This window comes from Balaenoptera acutorostrata, chromosome 19, assembly GCF_949987535.1.
Source record: "Balaenoptera acutorostrata chromosome 19, mBalAcu1.1, whole genome shotgun sequence".
NCBI classification, from domain to species: domain Eukaryota; kingdom Metazoa; phylum Chordata; class Mammalia; order Artiodactyla; family Balaenopteridae; genus Balaenoptera; species Balaenoptera acutorostrata.
This window is the reverse complement of record NC_080082.1, coordinates 13764283-13784934: the sequence shown is the minus strand read 5'-3', so window position 1 is coordinate 13784934 and position 20652 is coordinate 13764283. Positions and strand designations below refer to the sequence as shown.

Here is a 20652-nt window from a genome sequence, read left to right as displayed (position 1 = left end):
GGGACAGTTATTAAAAGAAACATAAAAAGATAAATCAAGCAGATGAAAACTGTGGACAGCTTTATGTAGATCCTGAGTAGAACCAAATGTAAAAACATTTTTGGGAAAAGAAAAAAAAAGGAGAAAACTAGAATATGGGGGTATCAGATGATATTAAGGAATTGTTAGGGCTTCCCTGGTGGTGCAGTGGTTTGAGAATCCGCCTGCCAATGCAGGGGACACGGGTTTGAGCCCAGGTCCGGGAAGATCCCACATGCCGCGGAGCAACTAAGCCCATGCACCACAACTACTGAGCCTGCACTCTAGAGCCCTCAAGCCACAACTACGGAAGCCCATGCGCCTAGAGGCTGTGCTCCGCAATAAGAGAAGCCACTGCAATGAGAAGCCCGCGCACTGCAACGAAGAGTAGCCCCCGCTCGCCACAACTAGAGAAAAAGCCCGCACGCAGCAACAAAGACCCAACGCAGCCAGCCATAAACAAACAAACAAAGGAATTGTTAAATTTTGTTGAGCATGATCATATTAAGGCCTCAACACACACACACACACACACACACACACACACTCACACCCCCCCCTCAAGTACAGCTACATTCTCAAGTACTTAAAGATGAAACTATATACCATATTGGATCTGCATTAAAATACTCCAGGAAAAAGAAAAGAAGGGGAAAAGACAAAGTGCTGATAACTGGTAACAGGTACAGGGAGGTGCATTACATTAGTCTAACTCCTGGGCATGTTTGAGAATTTCTAAATTAGGAAGTAAAATTAAAAAGCAAAAAGTACCTGGCCTAGATGAAAACGAAAAGTATCAATACATGGTCAAAACCCCCGACAATCTCTGATCCTTAGGTTCCTGCCTTTCGGGCCATGAAGAGCTCAGGTGCTTTGACAACAGGGAACATCTAGGGGCCCTTTATTGCTAATGGAGCCCATTATGAACTGTGAGACCCTCCGTTTCCAGGGGTTCTGAATCCACGGATTCAACCAACCATAGATCAAAAATATTTGAGGGAAAAAAAAAAATTCCAGAAAATTCCAAAAACCGAAACTTGAATTTGCAGCAACTATTTATATAGCATTCACCTTGTATTAGGTAATTAAGTAATCTAGAGATGATTTAAAGTATATGAGAATATGCAATTACTATGCCATTTTATATAAGAGACTTGAGTACCCTCAGACTTTGGTATCCAAGGGAGATCCTGGAACCAATCCCCCAACGATACCAAAGGACAACCGTATTAGTTTCAAAAGCTGCATACTGTGAGAACTATAGGCAACTCTTAAGGACCCCATCTAGTTCTGCCACAGAACACTGATTGCTAAGCATTTTTATCAAAAACTCTTCATAAAAATACTTTTTTCTAGGCCTGATGTGTTCTAATTAGAGCTGAAATAAGTGGAACACAGCAGCATTGCTCACTTCTCATAAGGTGGGTAACTGAAACCACAGGCACAGTATTGAACAAAGGAGTCATGAAAGTAAAAGAAGCCCTGACACCAACAATGTGAGCTTCTAGATCTCTTACCTGTAGCCCAATATTCAGGTATAAGAAGCCAATAGAGCCCCTCTCACCCAGCTCATCCTGCTTCTCAGTCCCACCCATTTCCACAATACACAAGGACTCAGGCTGGGCTGGGAGAGCCTGCATGCTCAGAGGTTGCAAACAGTCCTAAGGGGGAAAGAGAAAAGAATAAAACATGGGAAGTGACCAATTTTGGAAAAAACTTACCCAGAGAAATCTAATTCTAGAAGTGAAGAACAACTCTTTCTCATGGACAGGGAAAGCCTGAAGAAGTTCTATTCAGACTGAACCTTAGAACAATCTCTGGAGAGGATTGTGCTTTCCCTTTTTTTTGCAAAAGTGGATAACAGTAAAAGTAAATATGCAAAGGGCGCCTCTTTAAAGTCATCCAAGGCCCTTTTCTGCAAACACAATCTTGGATTTTTTTTTTGTTTCTGTTTAAACTGAAAAAGGGAATCAAGACATAAGCCAAAGAAGCAAGCACTGCAGAAGACTCCTGAGGTGTGCTGCTACAATAATCAGGAGAAGCAGCAGGTGCAGAGTTCAGGGTCCAGCCCAGCTGATCTCAGAGAGGGACATCAAAAGTGGGTCAGGTGCTCAGGTTCCAAGTGGAAGATCCTTAAAGTTGAGAGTGACACTCACTGAGGGATCCAGGGAGATGATTCTGACAGTATTGTCCACCAGCCCCACAGCCAGGAAGCGAGACCGCTGCTCTCCAGGGGGCACATTGGCCAGACTCATGCACACCACATCTGCTGACATCTCCTTCCGCTCTGTGTATTCATTCAGCTGTCCTGACTACAGGAATGAAGACAGAGAGAGGTCACAAACCACTCCAACTTGCCCCCAAACCCTGGGCCTGGAGAACAAAGAGGGCTTGTTAAGTTCCTTTTTGCTTCCTCGCACTCTTCTTACTATAATCAATGACCAAGAATATCTCTACCTGAGGTTCCAAGACTAAACTCTACAGGCTAATGGAAAGCAAAATTACTGACAAGAGAATCAAGAGACCCTTGACCAGTATAATGCACCACAAATTTTCTAAGCCAACCTAGCTCTCAGGAAATGAAAATACATAAAACTGTTTATTTGTTCATGAAAATACTCTGGGTGAAAGAGAATTCAAATATGGCAGTTAAAGACAAAAACCCTCAATCATAGGTACAGTTGGACTATACAAGTTGGCCACATCCAGAGACTTCTTAAGAACATAATTAAACACACCTAACATCCTTCCATATATAAAAGTAAAATAAAATTTCTGAAATTGATTCAGATTGCAGAAACTAAACATATGGCAAGTATCTGGTGGAAAACTAGAGTGTGAAGGGCAGAAAAAGTGTTTCATTGCTAAGATGGCATTTCATAACTCCAATTAGAATTAAAGACATGAAAACATATCCACCTTCAACCCCCTTGTAAAGGGCTTTTGGACACTTTCCCTTCTCATTTCCCTTTCATTTTTAAAATTTTATTTTATTTTTTATGTTTTTAATAGGTCTTTATTGGAGTATAACTGCTTCACAATACTGTGTTAGTTTTTTGTGTGCACAACAAATCGAATTAGCCATATGCATACACATGTCCCCATATCCCCTCCCTCCCACCCTCCTTTTCCCACCCCCTAGGTCATTGCAAAGCACCAAGCCGATCTCCCTGTGCTATGCTGATGCTTCCCACCAGCCAACTGTTTTACGTTTGGTAGTGTTCATTTCCCTTTCTTATGAATATATAATCTAGATACCTGGACTGCAACTCCCATCTTCACCTCTAAACCCTACATCATTAAGTCCCACAGTGAATGGTAAAATAACATACGGGATCCATTTCAAAATAGACCAGTTCTCCTCCTGTCAGGGCGATCACCACTTGTCGTTGGTTCACTGCACACTTCACAATTGTTTTCTTTCCAGGAGTCTTCCACTCATTGACTCTCTTGTCTGCTCGTATGTGCCGAATGCCATCAGGATACACCTAGAAGCAGTAACAGAAAGAAACCCAACTTTAGCAATTTGACTCATCACTCAAGCATGACCCTCACACCTATCAGATCTGTCAGATCTAGAGGCACTGTATTTGAGGCACCAGTTGGGTCAATGACAAAAAAGAGTTAAGAGGTCCCAGGCAAGGTTAACTTCAAAAAAGTTCATGTTTTGCAGCATCCATTTCAAAGAAGTTCAAAGCTCCTTAAATGTGAACCCAGCAATCTACACCATAATGAGGTCAAAGAAAGGACAAAGTAAGGTGAGCAGGTTAAGTAGCTCTCTGAGAATCCTCACCTGCACTAAGGCATCATCTCCTAACAAGGAGCAGGACAAGGTTGGGGTAGTGCCCAGAAACCCAGAGTCAGTCACTTCTTCTACAGTTTCTCCAATGGACAACACAAGTGTGGCATTCACGAAAGACACAATGATGTAAGCATCAAACTCATCTGAAAAGGAAAGAGAAGAAAGAAGTGGGTTAGCTAAGAACTCATTAGTTACAAAGCCAAATGAGACACACTAAGCATTCTCTTCAGAAACCTTCCAAGGCACTTCTCCTATGTGTAGTCATCACACACAGTGTGATGTGGCAAACAGCACAGGATGATCCAAAAGATAATTAAAGGTCATAACAGCCTACACATATACTTTGCTTCCTTAAATGGTTAAACAGTATGTAAAGTAGACAAGCCCACATCTAATACCTTTGAAAATTAATATTTTCTTGAGACATTTGCTAGAAAAATGCAAGAGAACAAAGCAAGAGGAAATTTTGTATACAATATTTATATGCACTGAAGCTAGAGTTTCAGATGCCAATCACAATCCATTCTTAAGAGATACTCCCTATAACCAAGAAAGGTCCCCATCTTCTTCCAAAAGTATCTTATGCGGGAACACAAGACCTAATGAATAAAATAGTGATTACTTAAGCCTCCGTGAGACTAAGTCATTCTAGGGTTGGAAACTGAGAATCCTAGGATGTTCCAAAAGGAATGACGTAAGAACACTGGATAACCAGGGACGGGGCGGGTGGTGGTGGTGGGGTGGTAGTTTATATTGTCAGCCCTTGAACTCTCTAGTTTTTCACATTTAAAAATATAACCATTCGATGGTCATGAGCAATCCTATTAGAACTTGCTTTTCATTTAATAAAATGTACTTGGATAAACAAACACCAACAAGTTTTTCAAGGAGGTCAGAGGTATACAGGCAACCCCAAAAGTTTCTCACACAGATCCCACAGTTAAAAGCTGTCTACTTCCTACACATTCCACCCTACAACATAAAACAACTTCTGTATGTATCTCCCACATCCAGCACAATGTTTGGCATAAAGCTTGATAAATGCTGAATAAATGTATGTTCATTTTTTTTGAGATGAATTGAGATTTTCCTGCTTTACATTTGAATTTTCTATATCAATTCCCCTCTTCCTGTCCCCTTCACACAGATATCAGGCAAACAAGGGATGGAATGACAAGTAGACAAGGTACTAAACTGGAGTGGCTACCTCACTCTTAGCAGAAGCAGCTGAAGGATCCTGCTTGCCTGAGTCCTTGTCAGAGCTCAACACCATAGGCCTGATCCACCCCACTCACATCAAGGACACAGTTTGGATTTTGATTGCTCCAAGGGTCATTCAGCTGAACTAAGATTACTCAATGAGTTCAGCAGAATCAGTGCTCTTTACAGAAAAAGGGGCCAGATGAAAATGTATTATTGGTATAACCTATAGTAGCGTTCTGACCTATTAGCAGGATATAAAATCAATTTGGTGGATTGCAATCAGCATTTTAAAATACAAATATATAGAAATAAATATAATTTATGAGGATGCCTCATAGTAAGGGTAAGTACTATTCTGCAAAACTGTTGCTTCAGTTAACAATACGTGTGCACTGAATGAGTGGCTGAAAGGCAAGGATCAAAGATCTTTCCCAATGGGTATAATCTAATGGCTACACCAGGAATTTAGAGTAAGGGTTCCATCATAAGGAATAACACTGAACAAGCAGATAATTGGTTTTAGATTACTTTATTATAACTGTCAACATGTATCGCATGCCTGGGGACACCTTATAAAATGGCTTTGTAAGACCGCACTGTTCACATCATAAAACATGGAGTGCGGATGTGGTTGTCTCTGAAATGGACGCCTTAATAGCGCACAACAAAACCATCATCACTCTCCACACAACACCAAGCTTGGAAGCTTTGCTCCAGCTCTCAGTTTTGAACTGGAAATCTCTGGTGTGTAAAAGTAATAGGAATTGCTTAATTTTAACATTATATAAATATTGTGTCCTTTCCCATGTTCTCAACACTGAAACCTTGTATCTTAAATGCTGTGCCAGAGCAAATTAAAGCCAAACAAAAATGGGCTCAAACTGGTCAGGATTTCAGCCTCTTCCTTCAGTCAAGGGAAAAGGTGGGCTTCCAGAAAAGAAACCACACATTTATAACTTACATGCAGAGAATGAGGGGAGTGAGGAAAAAGGGCTGCCTGGGCCCTTATCCTTCCTCTGACCCAAGGCCCCAGACTGCTCAGGTATAAAAATAAAGAGATGCTCGGTGGACTTAAATAGGGTCTTACATTTGCTGGGCAGTTCAACAAGGAGTAAAGCAATGACTGATGTCTGAAAGCTGCTTTACATCACGGATTTCCTCAAAATATCCACTACCCTGTAAATACTAAGCACACTGTAACTTCTACCCTTTCCACTCTACGGCCAGGAGGACCAGAAACAGATAAGCTGCTCTTGTGTCCTAGGCAGGTTATAGGTTAAATGGTGGACTTTAGAACAAAATCAAGCTTCAGTCAAGATAAATGACTATGAACTATGAAATCTATGAAATCTATGTTGCCTTCTTCCAGAGGTTTCAAATTTCATATGAAAGACCATTAGTTCATACCTCAGTGAAGAATCTATTAGGATATGAGGACGCATCTTTGTCTCAGTTAAACAGGACTTCTATCTGTCTGAGCAATACGGAAGCAGCCCACAGAAGAGGGAATGCTTTCTTCTTTCCCCCGCCTTAGTATCTCAGGCTCAAAAAACAGCTCACTACTCCAAAGGGAAAAGTGAGTGACCATCCAGATGATTTAGGCCTCCAATGTCTCATTCTCACTCTATACTCAGACTACCCAGTGCTTGTCTTGCCTCAGCACAGTCTTGATTATACTCAAAAGAAAGAGAAAAAAGGGGGGCTTTCTCCAGGACCTAATCTTTCAGTCAGTACACGTGGAACATACTAAAACATCAAGGGAGAGTATGAAGTTAAGATTTTCTAGCTACAGCCTCTTTCAGCTTGAGAGGCAAATTAACCACATGTTCCATATTCTGTGGGAGAAAGTGATTCCTGCCTCAGACTATTTAACATACAGGCAGATGGGTGTGCACCACTAACACTGCACATGGAGAGCCAACTGCAAAGTCACCCTCTGAAAGATGCTACCAGGGCAGCCTCAATATTTTGTGCAGGTCCCTCTCCCTGGGTAATCTCTAAGACCCCATAGTAGACCCTAGCAATAGGTACAAGGTACACACCTGTGGTGATCAGCACCTTCACCAGCCACCTGTGGAAGAGAAAAAAAGGCTTGGTATTGGTAGTGTGCATCACCAAGTACCAGCCAAGGTTAGTAGTTGCCTGGAAGACTGCAGCATGTGTGGACATGTGGAATAGTAACTTAGGGTATCTGGAAAGAGAATGAACAGAGAGAACTTGACCTGTTTTGTGGGTGATCACCCAAATTATAGTTTCTAAAGAGTAAAATTTATCAAGATGTATTCATTTCCTAGATTTTGGTATCTAGAGGACAAAACTTTTCAGCTACAAGTTCCATCATGCAACATACCACTTATCACGAACTTATCTAACTTACCCCCAAAGCCTTTCCTGATTCTCAAACACATGCCTGTTCCCTCTCCTCTAACCCCTCCTGGCAACATGCTTGTTTGTGCCTTTCATCACATCAGAACACACAACAGTTTTTTATACTTATCTTCTTCTTTTTTTTAAATTTATTTATTTATTTATTTATTTATGGCTGTGTTGGGTCTTCGTTTCTGTGCGAGGGCTTTCTCTAGTTGCGGCGAGCGGGGGCCACTCTTCATCGCGGTACGCGGGCCTCTCACTATCGCGGCCTCTCTTGTTGCGGAGCACAGGCTCCAGACGCGCAGGCTCAGTAATTGTGGCTCACGGGCCTAGTTGCTCCGCGGCATGTGGGATCTTCCCAGACCAGGGCTCGAACCCGTGTCCCCTGCATTGGCAGGCGGATTCTCAACCACTGCGCCACCAGGGAAGCCCTTATCTTCTTTTTTAGATGGCACATGCCCTGAGAGTAGACTCCTATCTTAATTACAAGGTAGCAGAATGAGAATACTGAACTTATCCTAGAAGACCAGCATGACTCAGACTCACTATAGGGTTAGTCAAATGAACACTGGATTGAGATTCGGGAGACACCGCTTTCAGTCTCTATTACCTAGGTGCCCTATCTTGGGACAGTCAATGCCTGTGATTTTCGGTCTTCTTCATAAAAATGAGGGGTTAACTTTCCTGCAAATCTAAATTGATTTTACAGTAAAGTTTAATAAGTGAAAACAAAAACAAACAAAAAAAGAGGAGCAAACTAGGTTTTATCTCAAAGGCTCTTTCTAATTCAAACAGTCTGGGAAATGTTTTTAAGAGCCTAAATATCAACCAGCCAATCTGCCACCAAGCTAAAGGTGAACATCAACAGTGACCAGCTTCTTTATGAAGACATTACACAAAATGGGGAAATCTTTCAAAACCAATCATCCAATAATTACCTTCTCAGCTAAAATGAACCTACTAATTTCCTATTCACTTTTTCTTTCTACTCAACTCAGATTGGATTCCAATGCTTACACGAAGACAAAATCCACTAAAATGTGTACTCTATTAATAGAAATGAGATTTCCCTCCTCCACATTTCCCAGCTCCCTTAAATTTGTTCCATACAACCAAAACATCTAAATAGCAGGAAGATTTCCAGCTGTTTTCTTGAAAAAGCTTTGTATATTGGCCAGTCCCACATTCCTGAGGGAACAAGAGGAAAATGAGGTCTAGGAATAGAAATGACCTACGATCCCAAAGAATCAAAGGGAAAATGAGAATTGAGTTTCATCTCTAAGGGACCGAAATTCAGTTGTCACAAGACTTTCCTGCTATTGCACTAAAAAGAATTTTCGCATAACTTTCAATTTTTTAGGATGAGGTGACCATTTTTATTCAGGAGCTCAGATTTCCTCTTTCCTCCATCCCTTCTTTTCCACTCACTCTAAAATTCTGATTCCATTCAATCAACCTCCGCTTTCCTTAAACACAACTACTATACCTATTGAGCAGGACATTAACAAGCTTTACCAATCTCTTAATACCCAGAATAATACCTTTAACTTCACTGTGATTTCAGCACAATGAGAGAAAACATCGTTGAAGAAAAAAAGCAGCAAAAACTTTCCCTTACACCATACTCCTCACACAAATGGAAAGAGTATCTTAAAGATGAATACAGTCAAAGAACACAACATACAACAGCTCTATCTATGATACTCAAGTGTATATGTGCTGAACAGCCACCCTATGCTCCCCTTACCCATGTGTACAAAAAGTAGTAAGTGAAGGCACCCTGATTGGGACAGCCTCAAAAACATGGTGTTGAGGCAGAAGAAGTTTCTAGTATATGGTGCCAGATGATGTGATATAGAAGCATTATGAATGCAGTTTCTTAAGCCTTCTATTGTCAATGGCACCCAGACCCTCATTTTGACTGTTGGGAAAGGGCTGCTTACCTTCAATGTGCCGACGCACTGTCCAGACAGCATTGGGGTTACCGGGTAGCTCTGAGACAGCCATTTCTGATACCTGACAGGGAGAGGAGACAAACCACAGATCCAGTCAGCATGAAACTCAGATCCTTACTTACAACTACACTAGATAATACAGTCCCAACATAGCAGGGCTCACACTGTGTACTTGATTAAAACATTGGAACCATCTAATCAAAAAGAACATAAGAACCAAAACGCTAGAGGTATTGGCAATTCCCATAACAGACTTTAGCAAGAAGTGATGGAACATCTAGGACAGTTGTTGCAGCCAAGGCCAAACGCTTCCTTTGGGTATAACATGCCTGCATCCTCCTCAAAGTGAGCACGTGGGAATGAAACAGTCCATCTAAGTTAGCATCCCATTTCTTTCTTTTTTAAAAAATTTATTTATTTATTTTATTGTATTCGTTTTATTTTTGGCTGCATTGGGTCTTCGTTGCTGCACGCGGGCTTTTTCTAGTTGTGGCGAGCGGGGGCTACTCTTCATTGCATGCTTGGTCTTCTCATTGCTATGGCTTCTCTTGTTGCGGAGCACGGGCTCTAGGCACCTGGGCTTCAGTAGTTGTGGCTCGCGGGCTCTGGAGCTCAGGCTCAGTAGTTGTGGAGCACGGGCTTAGTTGTTCTGCGGCATGTGGGATCTTCCCGGACCAGGGCTCAAACCCGTGTCCCCTGCATTGGCAGGTGGATTTTTAACCACTGCACCACCAGGGAAGCCTCCCATTTCTGTTCTTTGTTCCCTCAAGGCCAAATTCCATCTCCCTTCACAGAACAATTCAAATGCCACATTCTTTAGGAAAAATCTTCCCTTATTCTCTTGGCTGGCAGTCATCTCTTCCTTGTAAGTTCTCAGAGGAATCACAATCATCACCTCTTAGGACACTTACCTGAAAAGTGATCTGAGGAATTGTTTTGTTCTTCCTACTAGATTTTTATGCTCCTTAAGGTCAGAGTCAAGAATCCTCTGAATGTCCTATAGGCTCTCAAATGAGAGTAAATGCAATATGTAAGATAAACTCAAAATGATCTAGAGGAGAAAACTAGGTGTGGGTTATACATTAACTGTCTGTAATAGCCTTGCAATTTTTCTGTAAATCTAAAACCATTCTAAAATAAAAATTTTATTAAGTATTTTTTAAATGACCTAGAAATAAAAAATTAGGCAGCCTATTATACTGTACAGTGGAACTACATCTTATAGGAAGAACGCAAGTATATACATGAAAGACATTACCCTTTTGTTGGTTTACTGACGTAATAATAGCAGAAATACCTGATCGTGGTACAGGAGAATCTTCGAAAACTTCACCATCAATAAAACGTAAATGTCAGGTATACCACACTCTATACACCAAATGTAATATCTGACAGTGACCTTGTTCAACTGAGACCATAATCTAGCTAGACAACAACGTCCAACAATTTTAAAACAGTTTTATATAACACAGATTTTTTTTAATAGAATTGGAAAAAATTAGGAGGGAGCAGAGGACTCACAAACAATGATTCTTAATTGGGTCCTTTATCTCTTACACGGTATACAAAATTTTCTGTTAATGCATATATGTATTTTTTGTGTTGAGTGCTTGCTTTAATCAGATGCTCGACAGGATCCAATTAGCAGTAAGTAACTAATCAAGAACTACTGGTCTAAACTGGGTTCAAGTCATCGAAAATTTGGTGACCTGATGAATATTTTGGCAGTCAAAATTTTTTGAATTCTCTGAAACTATACTATTAATAGCTAATATTTATTGAACAGTTACTATATGCCAGAACTTGAGCTAAGTGCTTCATACGCATTCTCATTTAATTCACACAACAATCCTTTAAGGCAGGTCCTATAAAGCTTAGTAATAGCTATTAAGTAGTAGAGTCAGAATTCAAAACCAAGGTCATCTTCCCTGTGTTCCAATAAAAATTTCCAAAAACAGGCAGTGGGCCTCTAAGAGCCTGGAGTCTGCTCAACCCCAACCTCTAAGAGCAAATTGTCAGAGAAAGCTTTATTTTACTCCTAACAAAATCAAGTCCAGGGCACTTGCTAAAAGCCATCAACACTAGAACCATGATGAGAAGAGGGTGTGGGATTTGAGAAGGTAATTTTGAGTATCCATATCACCTAAAAAGTCCAACAATAAAGGATTCATTGCGGGGGGTGGGAGGGTGAAGGGATGAATTGGGAGATTGGGATTGACCTATATACACTAATATGTATGAAACAGATACATAATAAGAACCTGCCATATAAAAAAAAATTAAATTAAAAAAAATAAAGGATTCATTAAATAAATTCTAATCCACCCACTGTGGAGATGTATTGCAAAAACATTAAAAATAACATAAGAGCACACAGTAATCAGGAACGTAATAAGATACAAAAATATATACACAATATTAACATAGTTAAAAATATAAGTATCTAAAAGCTACGAAAAAAGACCAACACTAAAAGGAAACTGAGTAAAATGTGTCATGCAGATTTCCTAACCTCCACGTAATGGCAACTGAACCTGGAACTAACAGACGTGTTTCTCCCCTTTGATCCCTATTTGCCAGATTTTTAAAATGTGCCTACTGTGCTAACATGTTAAAGGATAGGAAATTTAAACTCTAAACTTTATGGAAATGGGGAGGAAGAAAACATTTTTCTTTCACAGAAACATTAAATACATCTTTGATCTCATCAGAATAAAGCCTTAGGCTGCTTTGTCAATGCTTTCCTCCAAACCCTGCATATGATCTAGAAATTCCAATCTTACCTCAAGTCCATGCCTTAAGACTCTCAGAGATGACCTTGGTCCCCTACCACAGGCCACATATAGCTGTGGAGTGTCTTCATTGGCCAGGTCAGCTATCTGCACAGAGAAACGGGAAAAAATGTCTACTTCTGCTACTTTTCCATACCCAACCCTGATTGTTCTCAGGGCGACAAACCACTTTTTAGTTTATTAGGCTTAAATATTGCTACTGGCCCTGGGGGCATGGAGTGGATAGACCCAATGTTCCAAAAAGCAAACAGTTTGAAGCAGCAAGTTTTACCAACAAAAAAAGCTTGTTCTTTTTTTTTTTTTTTGGCCATGCTGCGTGGCATGTGGAATCTTAGTTCCTTAACCAGGGATCCAACCTGTGCCCCTTGTAGTGGAAGCACGGAGTCTTAACCACTGGACCACCAGGGAAGTCCCACCTGTATCAGTTCTTGAGTTAACAAAGTATTTCTTACAATTAGTGAAATTATTATATAACCTCAAACTGAAATCTCAGCATTTCCTTCCAACTAAAAATATAGACAATAAATTATATTATCATTATCCGTGACTTTGTCACCAATATTAAAGTTTATAGATACCTCCAAATATCATTTCCCTCATCACGATTTCAAAATTACATTTACTAGATCTGCTGTTAGAACGCACATGATCACAGCTGCCCTATCTACTACAGATGTTCCTATGATGTATCTGACCAATTACAGGGTAACTCTGCACCTGGCTGTTTGCCACCAAATGGGGAAGCCATGTGTTCTTGTACTAGTCACCCCAGACATCTAGCTGCTTTCCAGTGCAAATATTTGTTGATCAACATGTGGAAACAAGTTCTTTGTATTGTAGTTTTGTCAAACTGTACAATTCAAATGGAAATTCTTGACTGTAAGGCAGTGCAGCCTACTGTAACATAGATGAGCATGTGGGTTGTGAGCATATACAACCTTCACACTGAGTTCTTTAAAAAATTAACTCACCTATTTTAAATGCACTATCCTGTTATTTTAAGCCCATTACAGAAGCACATATACTAATTTCTCACAATTTAAAAAATAATTTGCTCTCTTGGCTATCATGTTTATTACTATATGCATTTAAAAATATTATTCACAGAGGGGATCCAGAAACCTCACTAGGCTAGTAAAGAGATACATGGCAAAAAATGCTATAGCCCTGCTACAGATACCTGAACTCCCTGTTATTCTTGACCTACAAACTACTTACACAATTATCTCCTCAAATTCCAATGAAAGCAGAAAAAAAAAAAAATCAGTAAAAATCCAATTAGGAATTATTCATACTTATTTTCTATTGCCCTCAGGACTAACCCTTTCTCAAAAAGAACAAAAGCAGTTAACTTCAGAACTGCTAATTTTACCAGGAAGAGTGCCTGAATACTGACTGTGTGTCCTTGGCACACAGTGAGCAAAACTCTTGCACTAAAAGTGTAATCATCTAGACAGGGTAGGGTGGTGCCTAATGATCACTGGAACCCCAGGAATCCAGGATGCAACAGCATGGTAAAATTTCTGCTACACTTGAGTGCCAGTAGTTGAGTGACACAATTCCCATCTTGGGCCACCCTGGGTTCCCAAAAAGGTTCTGTTACTGACTGATCCCAGTGTCTGTGGAGTACTTTATGGAGGAAATGAGTGTTAAAATGAGATGTAGATATTCACAGACTGTTAAGTGATAAAAGGTCTACTTCAGGGCTTCCCTGGTGGCGCAGTGGTTGAGAATCTGCCTGCCGATGCAGGGGACACAGGTTCGAGCCCTGGTCTGGGAAGATCCCACATGCCGCAGAGCAACTGGGCCCGTGAGCCACAATTACTGAGCCTGCGCGTCTGGAGCCTGTGCTCCACAACAAGAGAAGCCGCGATAGTGAGTGGCCCCCGCTTGCTACAACTAGGGAAAGCCCTCGCACAGAAACGAAGACCCAACACAGCTAAAAATAAAATAAATAAATTTATAAAAAAAAAAGGTCTACTTCAGAATACTGTAAAGGATATGAGCATATTTACATTAAAAAGAAAAGTGTAACACACAAATGCTTATAGATGCAGAGAAAATGCCTGGAAGCAATCACAGGAAGGTATTAATGGCACAGCCTCGGTGGAATAGCGGGTTGAAAAGATTGGGAGTTGGACTTCTACTTTTTATCTTTTGTACAGTCTGAATTTTTATAAAACATGATTTTTATCATTAAAAAAAAATTTTTTTAAGCCCAAGGATTTATGTAATGGTTTTTAATTACCCAAATACCTTTAGTTGCTTCACCCTTATACTCTGGCAATACCACAGATACGCTGATGAACCTCTTAAACTAGACCTTAATTTAACTGGAGTTAAAACTTTAAACTCATTCAGATTCAGAAACAGTTGGCTAGCACCGTTCATTACGGAGTGACTGGAAAGACCCTCACCTGGCAAAACAAAATGGGAGAGAGGCTGTCCAACTCATCAACCAGCACAAGGTTTTTGAGTGGTCTTGGCTGAAAAAAGAATGTATCTCCTTCTTCCAGAGGCATGGCAGATGAAAACTCAGGTTCTTCATCATCATCTCCAAGATGTGCAATTTGATATAAGTAACTAGGGAGAAGCAAAGACTTTAGTTAAAATATTTTCTGTCTGATGTACAACATGATAAATATAATTAACATGCTATATGTTATACATGAAAAGTTGTCCAGAGTAAATCCTAAGAGTACTCAACACAAGGGAAAAAATTTTTTTCCTATTTCTTTAATGTTGTACCAAATGAGATGAACTGTGATAATCATTTCATAATGTATGTAAGCCAAATCATTATGCTGCAACAACTTAAACTTATACAGTGCTATGTGTCAATTATATCTCAATAAAACTGGAAGGAAAAAAGCAAATAGCATTTAAAAAATATTTTGTCTGAAGATGTTTGCCATCAACATAATGCTCATAAATCACTTTAATATTGAGTCAGCATCTATAGTTTGAGATCTCTGCTTATCTGACTGGGGTTTTCTATTTCTTTAAGAAGAGGGATAGGGGCTTCCCTGGTGGCGCAGTGGTTGAGAATCTGCCTGCTAATGCAGGGGACACGGGTTCGAGCCCTGGTCTGGGAAGATCCCACATGCCACGGAGCAGCTGGGCCCGTGAGCCACAATTGCTGAGCCTGCGCGTCTGGAGCCTGTGCCCCGCGACGGGAGGGGCCGCGATAGAGAAAGGCCCGCGCACCGCGATGAAGAGCGGTCCCCGCACCGCGATGAAGAGTGGCCCCCGCTTGCCGCAACTGGAGAAAGCCCTCGCACGAACCGAAGACCCAACACAGCCAAAAATAAATAAATAAATAAATAAATAAATAAATAAGAAAAATCCTTTAAAAAAAAAAAAAAAAGAAGAAGAGGGATAAAGAAATTAAGACTACTGAATTCAAACTGGTACAGTGGCAGGACCTTAGCATCACAGTGGTTAAGAGTACTGGAATTCCACTAGAGTGCCTGGGTCTGAATCCTAGCTCTGCCGCTTAACTAGCTGCATATTACTTAATCTCTCTTTGCCTCAGTTGCCTCATTTATAAAATTGAATAGTACCTTCCTCAAGAATTCATTGAGTACTTAGAACATTGCATCGTACCTAGTAAGCATAGTTTTTGTCAAATAAAATGAAATATGGATAAATGAAACCCAAAGAAAATCTATAACCACTTCTTATTTTAACCAGTCACCAGGCCAAATCTAACAAAAAACAAGAATTGGTGATTTCACAAAAGTATGCAGATACTGTAGTATTATTCCTGAAACAAAACATAAACATATCCAGAGATAATAAGCAACAAAATCATCTTGCCCTTCTCCTGTCTGTCCTCTGGGGGTCTGTAAACTGATTCAAAGGCAAACCACAAAAAAAAATTAAAAAGGGAAACCAATTTGGGAGTAGATAATCTGTAACAATATACCATCATAAACTGAGTGTGCAATGAGCACACTTTTGGGAAGCAGCTCAATTAAAATAAAATCACACTGCTGGTCATATTTATTCTTTAAGTCATATACCAAACCTTCAATACAAAGCACTTTGAACAATCCAGTGTAGCTTTTTAGGAGCAAGATAAAATGATTAAATTGGGGTCTGAAATACATAAGACACTCAATAAATGTTAGCCAAATAAACCCCAGCATATAACCCTTCTGGTAAACTCATCAGATTCTATGCTAAATTACGAAAAAGTAAATAGGGTTATTATCCTTGAATGATTTACAAACACATTCAAAAGAAAGAAAATAAAAAGTTAAATAATACAAACTTATTCAGGCAAGATGTCCATATACAGATGAAAAAGATCACCCATCAAAGACACTTTCACAGATAACCAAGAGGATGCTGGGTTCACTATCTCCATCACAGGAAAGGTTGCTACGGCTGAATCTCGATAAAACAGTTTCTGTGATTATAATGTGCTTCAGAGCAGGAACTTTGGAACCAGGTGGTCTGGCTTTGAGTTAAATTTAGTTGTGTGATCAAATTTCTTAAATTCTCTTTGACCCCAGTGCCCTTACTATAAATGGGTTAACAGCACTGTCTTACAGGGAATGTTATGCATCAATATTTATAAAGTACTTAGAACACAGTAAATGCTATATTAAGTATCTGATTGATAAATAAGTTTGCTTTATGAGTTAACACCCATAGCACATGTTTCTGATGCCCCAAATCTCCACTCTTAAGTCTTCCAGATTTCAGGTGCAACAGTAATGGATAATTTCTCACAAGTTCAAACCCGTCTCACTCTAACAAGCATCCCACCTGTGCACTGCAGTCTTTCTATTCTCTGCCCTCAGAACATCTATCCCGTTGGGGGCTGCCTGAGCAACAGGATGTACAGGGGACTTCATGCCCCCAGGGGTAACCTTCAACCCAAGAGGGGGAGGAACTGGTGTTGTTAACCCTCAGGTGGGCAATTTTCAGAGGCATTCTGCATGCTTCTCAGCAGGTCTTGACAGAAGCCGGTTTCCAATGTCCACAGCAGGAACCTCAGTAACATGCCCTTAATATTGGCTTTTCCTCTTTTCCCTATCTCTCCCCACTGATCCCTCACTCTTGCTTCCTGCAATTACCTCCCAATAATCTAGCCTTGTCTCGGGCTCTGCTTACAGGGGAGCCCAAACTAAAACAATATAAGAAAAACGTTTAGAACAGTGCCTGTCACATACAGACAAGTGCTCAACAAATGTACACTATGATTCTTTAGAACAAAAGGAATCATTGTCTGTATTATTTCTAAAAAGACTTTTAGAAGACTTAACAGACAATTAGAATGTGTAAATCCCAGCAAATACACTATCTGCACAAGGTAAGCAAGAACAGAATACCTTATATGTCTGCAGCTACTGATTCCACCCACAGCCTTATCAAGACAGGTTATTATCTAAGTTTTAATGTCTGCCAATCGGCTAGGTGAAAAAACAACACCTCGTGGTTTTTTTTTTTTTCTTTTTTTTTTGGCCACACCTTGAGGCACGCAGAACTTACCGGACCAGGGATCAAACCCGAGCCCCCTGCAGTGGAAGACAGAGTCTTAACCAGTGGACCAGCAGGGAAGCCCAACACCTCGTTTTGATTGGCATTCCTTCAATTATGAATTAGCTTGAAAATCTTTTTACATATTACACTTCTAAACCACTAGTATTTCTTTTACTATGAAAGGCATGCTCAAATCCTGCACCCATTTTTCTATTGACTGAACTGCCCATTTTTACTCAATGATCTTTAAGAGCTTATTAACTCTCCCTTTTTCATGTAGTGAAAAGAAAAAAGATTTCACACACCATTGGTGGGAATGTAAACTGATGTCATCTTTTGAAGTACAATTTGGCATTCCCTATCAAAATTTCATCCCGCATACAGAAATTTAAACTATGGCTTTATTCAGCTAACATGCAAAGATACACCTACAACGTTCACTATAACACTGTTGGTTTTTTTTTTTTTGATAGGTAAGAAGTGGATTTATTTAGACAGAAACGCACTCCACAGACAGAGTGTGGGCCATCTCAGAAGGCGAGAGAACCTATAGCACTGTTATAATAGCAGAAGTACAAATAACCTAAATATCCATCAAGAGGGGGTAGAGCCATAAAATATTATGTAGCCATTAAAAATGTCTTCTCTACACCAAATGCAATGTATGAGTCTTACTGGGATCCTGATGCAAACAAATCAACTTATGAAATATTGAGACAATATAGACATTTGAATACTGACTGGTTATTTTATTATATTAAGAAATTACTGAGCTTCCCTGGTGGCGCAGTGGTTAAGAATCTGCCTGCCAATGCAGGGGACACGGGTTCGAGACCTGGTCCAGGAAGATCCCACATGCTGCGGACCAACTAATCCCGTGTGCCACAACTACTAAGCCTGCACTCTGGAGCCCGTGAGCCACAACTACTGAGGCAGCGTGCCACGACCACTGAAGCCTGCACGCCTAGAGCCTGTGCTCCGCAACAAGAGAAGCCACTGAGATGAGAAGCCTGTGCACCACAACGAAGAGTAGCCCCCGCTCGCCGCAACTAGAGAAAGCCCGTGCGCAGCAACGAAGACCCAATGCAGCCAAAAATTAGTTAATTAATTTTAAAAAAGAAATTATTATTATTTGGGGGAGGTATAAATAAAACAAGACTGGCCATGGGTTGGCCTTTGTTGAAGCTGAGTGATGGGCACACGTAAGTTCATTAATTATACTATTCTCTCTTGTTATGTGCCCGATAGAAAATTTCCATAATAAAAAAACAAAATAATTTTAAGTGAAAAATACAGACTTATTGACATGGAAAGATTTTTAGGATATACTGCGTATTTGAAACAGTAGACTAATAGTTTTTTATAGACTGATGCAGTTCTCTAAAATAAAACTACATATAAATACAAGAAAGTAAAAACACTGTAAGCAGATACAATGTTAAAAAGTAACTATTCTGGAATACTAGGATTATGGGTGATTTTCATTATTTATTTGCTCTTTTATTCATTTTCCAAAACTTTCTACATTATCAGAGTAAAATAACAAGAATGGGAGTAGTCAACATTTACTAAATGCTTACAACAAAAAGTACTTATTAGTGTTTGGCATTTGTATGAAACACCCACAAAAACCCTCATACATTAGAAATGGAAAATGGTGCAGCAGCTATAAAAAAGTTTAGCAGTTCCACAAGAAGTTAAAGAGAATTACAGTATGACCCAGAAATTCCACTCTTGGGTACATACCCAAAATAATTTAAAACAAAGACTAAAACAGGTATTTGCACACCAATGTCCAATGCTGCATTATTCACAATATCAAAAAGGTGGAAAGAACCCAAGTGTCCATTAACAGGTAAATAAACAAAATGTGGTACATACATACATACAATGCATTATTATTCAGAGATAAAAAGAATAAAGTGCTGATACATGCTACTACATATGAACTCTGAAAATATTATGCTAAGTAAAATGAGCCAGACAGAAAAGCACAAATGTTATGATTCCACTTAGGTTACCAGATGCTGGAGGAAAGGGGAATGGGGAGTTATTCTGTAATGGGTACAGAGTTTCTGTCTGGAGTGATAAAAAAGTTTGGAAAAATGGCAGTAATGGTTATACAACACTGTAAATGTAATTAATGCCACCAAATTGAACATTTAAAAATGGTTAAAATGGGAAATTTTGTTATATGTATTTTACCACAAAAAAGTGGGGGAGAGAAAAGGTGCTAACAAAAAATGAATGTTAAAGATCTGTACATATTGGTAAAGAAAAATATTTATTATTTACTACTGTATAAAAAAAGCAGGTTACAAAACAATATATAGTGCATAGTTGCAATTCCGTAGAAACATTTAAATATATACACACACAGGAAGGCTACACAAAAAAAAATGTTATCTTTGGGTGGAAGGATTACAGGAGACATACTTGCTTACATGAACTTTCCTAACTTTTCTACAATGAAAATTCCTTGTTAAAAAACTAAAAAATTAGAAATGGATGAAAATAGTCATAATAACAGGCTAAATGTGAAAAATGCATCAAAAGAGGTATATAAACTGGGAAAAGGAGTAATGACGTTGGAATAGTCAATGAGGAAGAGTAAAAGGCATGTTAAAGAAAGGGAGAACAACTGGAGACAAGGCAAAATTGGAATAGAATTGCAGAATTCTAGACAACACCTTCATTTTCATTATGAAGAAATAGCATTAGGTAAGTGATCTGCACACACTTTAGCAGATACTGGCAAAACTTGAACTAGAAAGCAAGACCATGGCGGCTTATCTCATAAGCAATTTGGAGTCTTCAATACTGGTCTTAAATTCAAGGCTAGAGTTCAGACTTAAGCCATTTGTCAATGAAAAGCCATCAGAGACTATAACACAGGATGGGGAAATGATTTCATCGGGGTTGTGTCTTGTCTGCTTAATGAGATGACTCTATAAAGGCCAAGTTTTACAGGAAAGACAATGAACTGCAATAAGCAAACTAGGGAACTAGTTCAGACTAA

The 20652-nt window shown here is 39.6% G+C and overlaps 1 protein-coding gene across 2 annotated transcripts in view; it reads right to left on the bottom strand.

Moving 5' to 3' along the window:
- SF3B3 (splicing factor 3b subunit 3) overlaps positions 1 to 20652 on the bottom strand; it is a 50161-nt gene that overhangs the window by 12897 nt on the left and 16612 nt on the right. For both annotated transcript variants that reach the window (XM_007198249.2, XM_007198250.2), the window contains exons 9-15: positions 14558 to 14723; positions 12132 to 12227; positions 9337 to 9409; positions 3812 to 3963; positions 3351 to 3506; positions 2175 to 2330; positions 1536 to 1679 (exon numbers count right to left, since the gene is read on the bottom strand). In XM_007198249.2, the coding sequence (XP_007198311.1) occupies positions 1536 to 1679; positions 2175 to 2330; positions 3351 to 3506; positions 3812 to 3963; positions 9337 to 9409; positions 12132 to 12227; positions 14558 to 14723 (943 nt within the window). The remainder of the gene's footprint in view (positions 1 to 1535; positions 1680 to 2174; positions 2331 to 3350; positions 3507 to 3811; positions 3964 to 9336; positions 9410 to 12131; positions 12228 to 14557; positions 14724 to 20652) is intronic.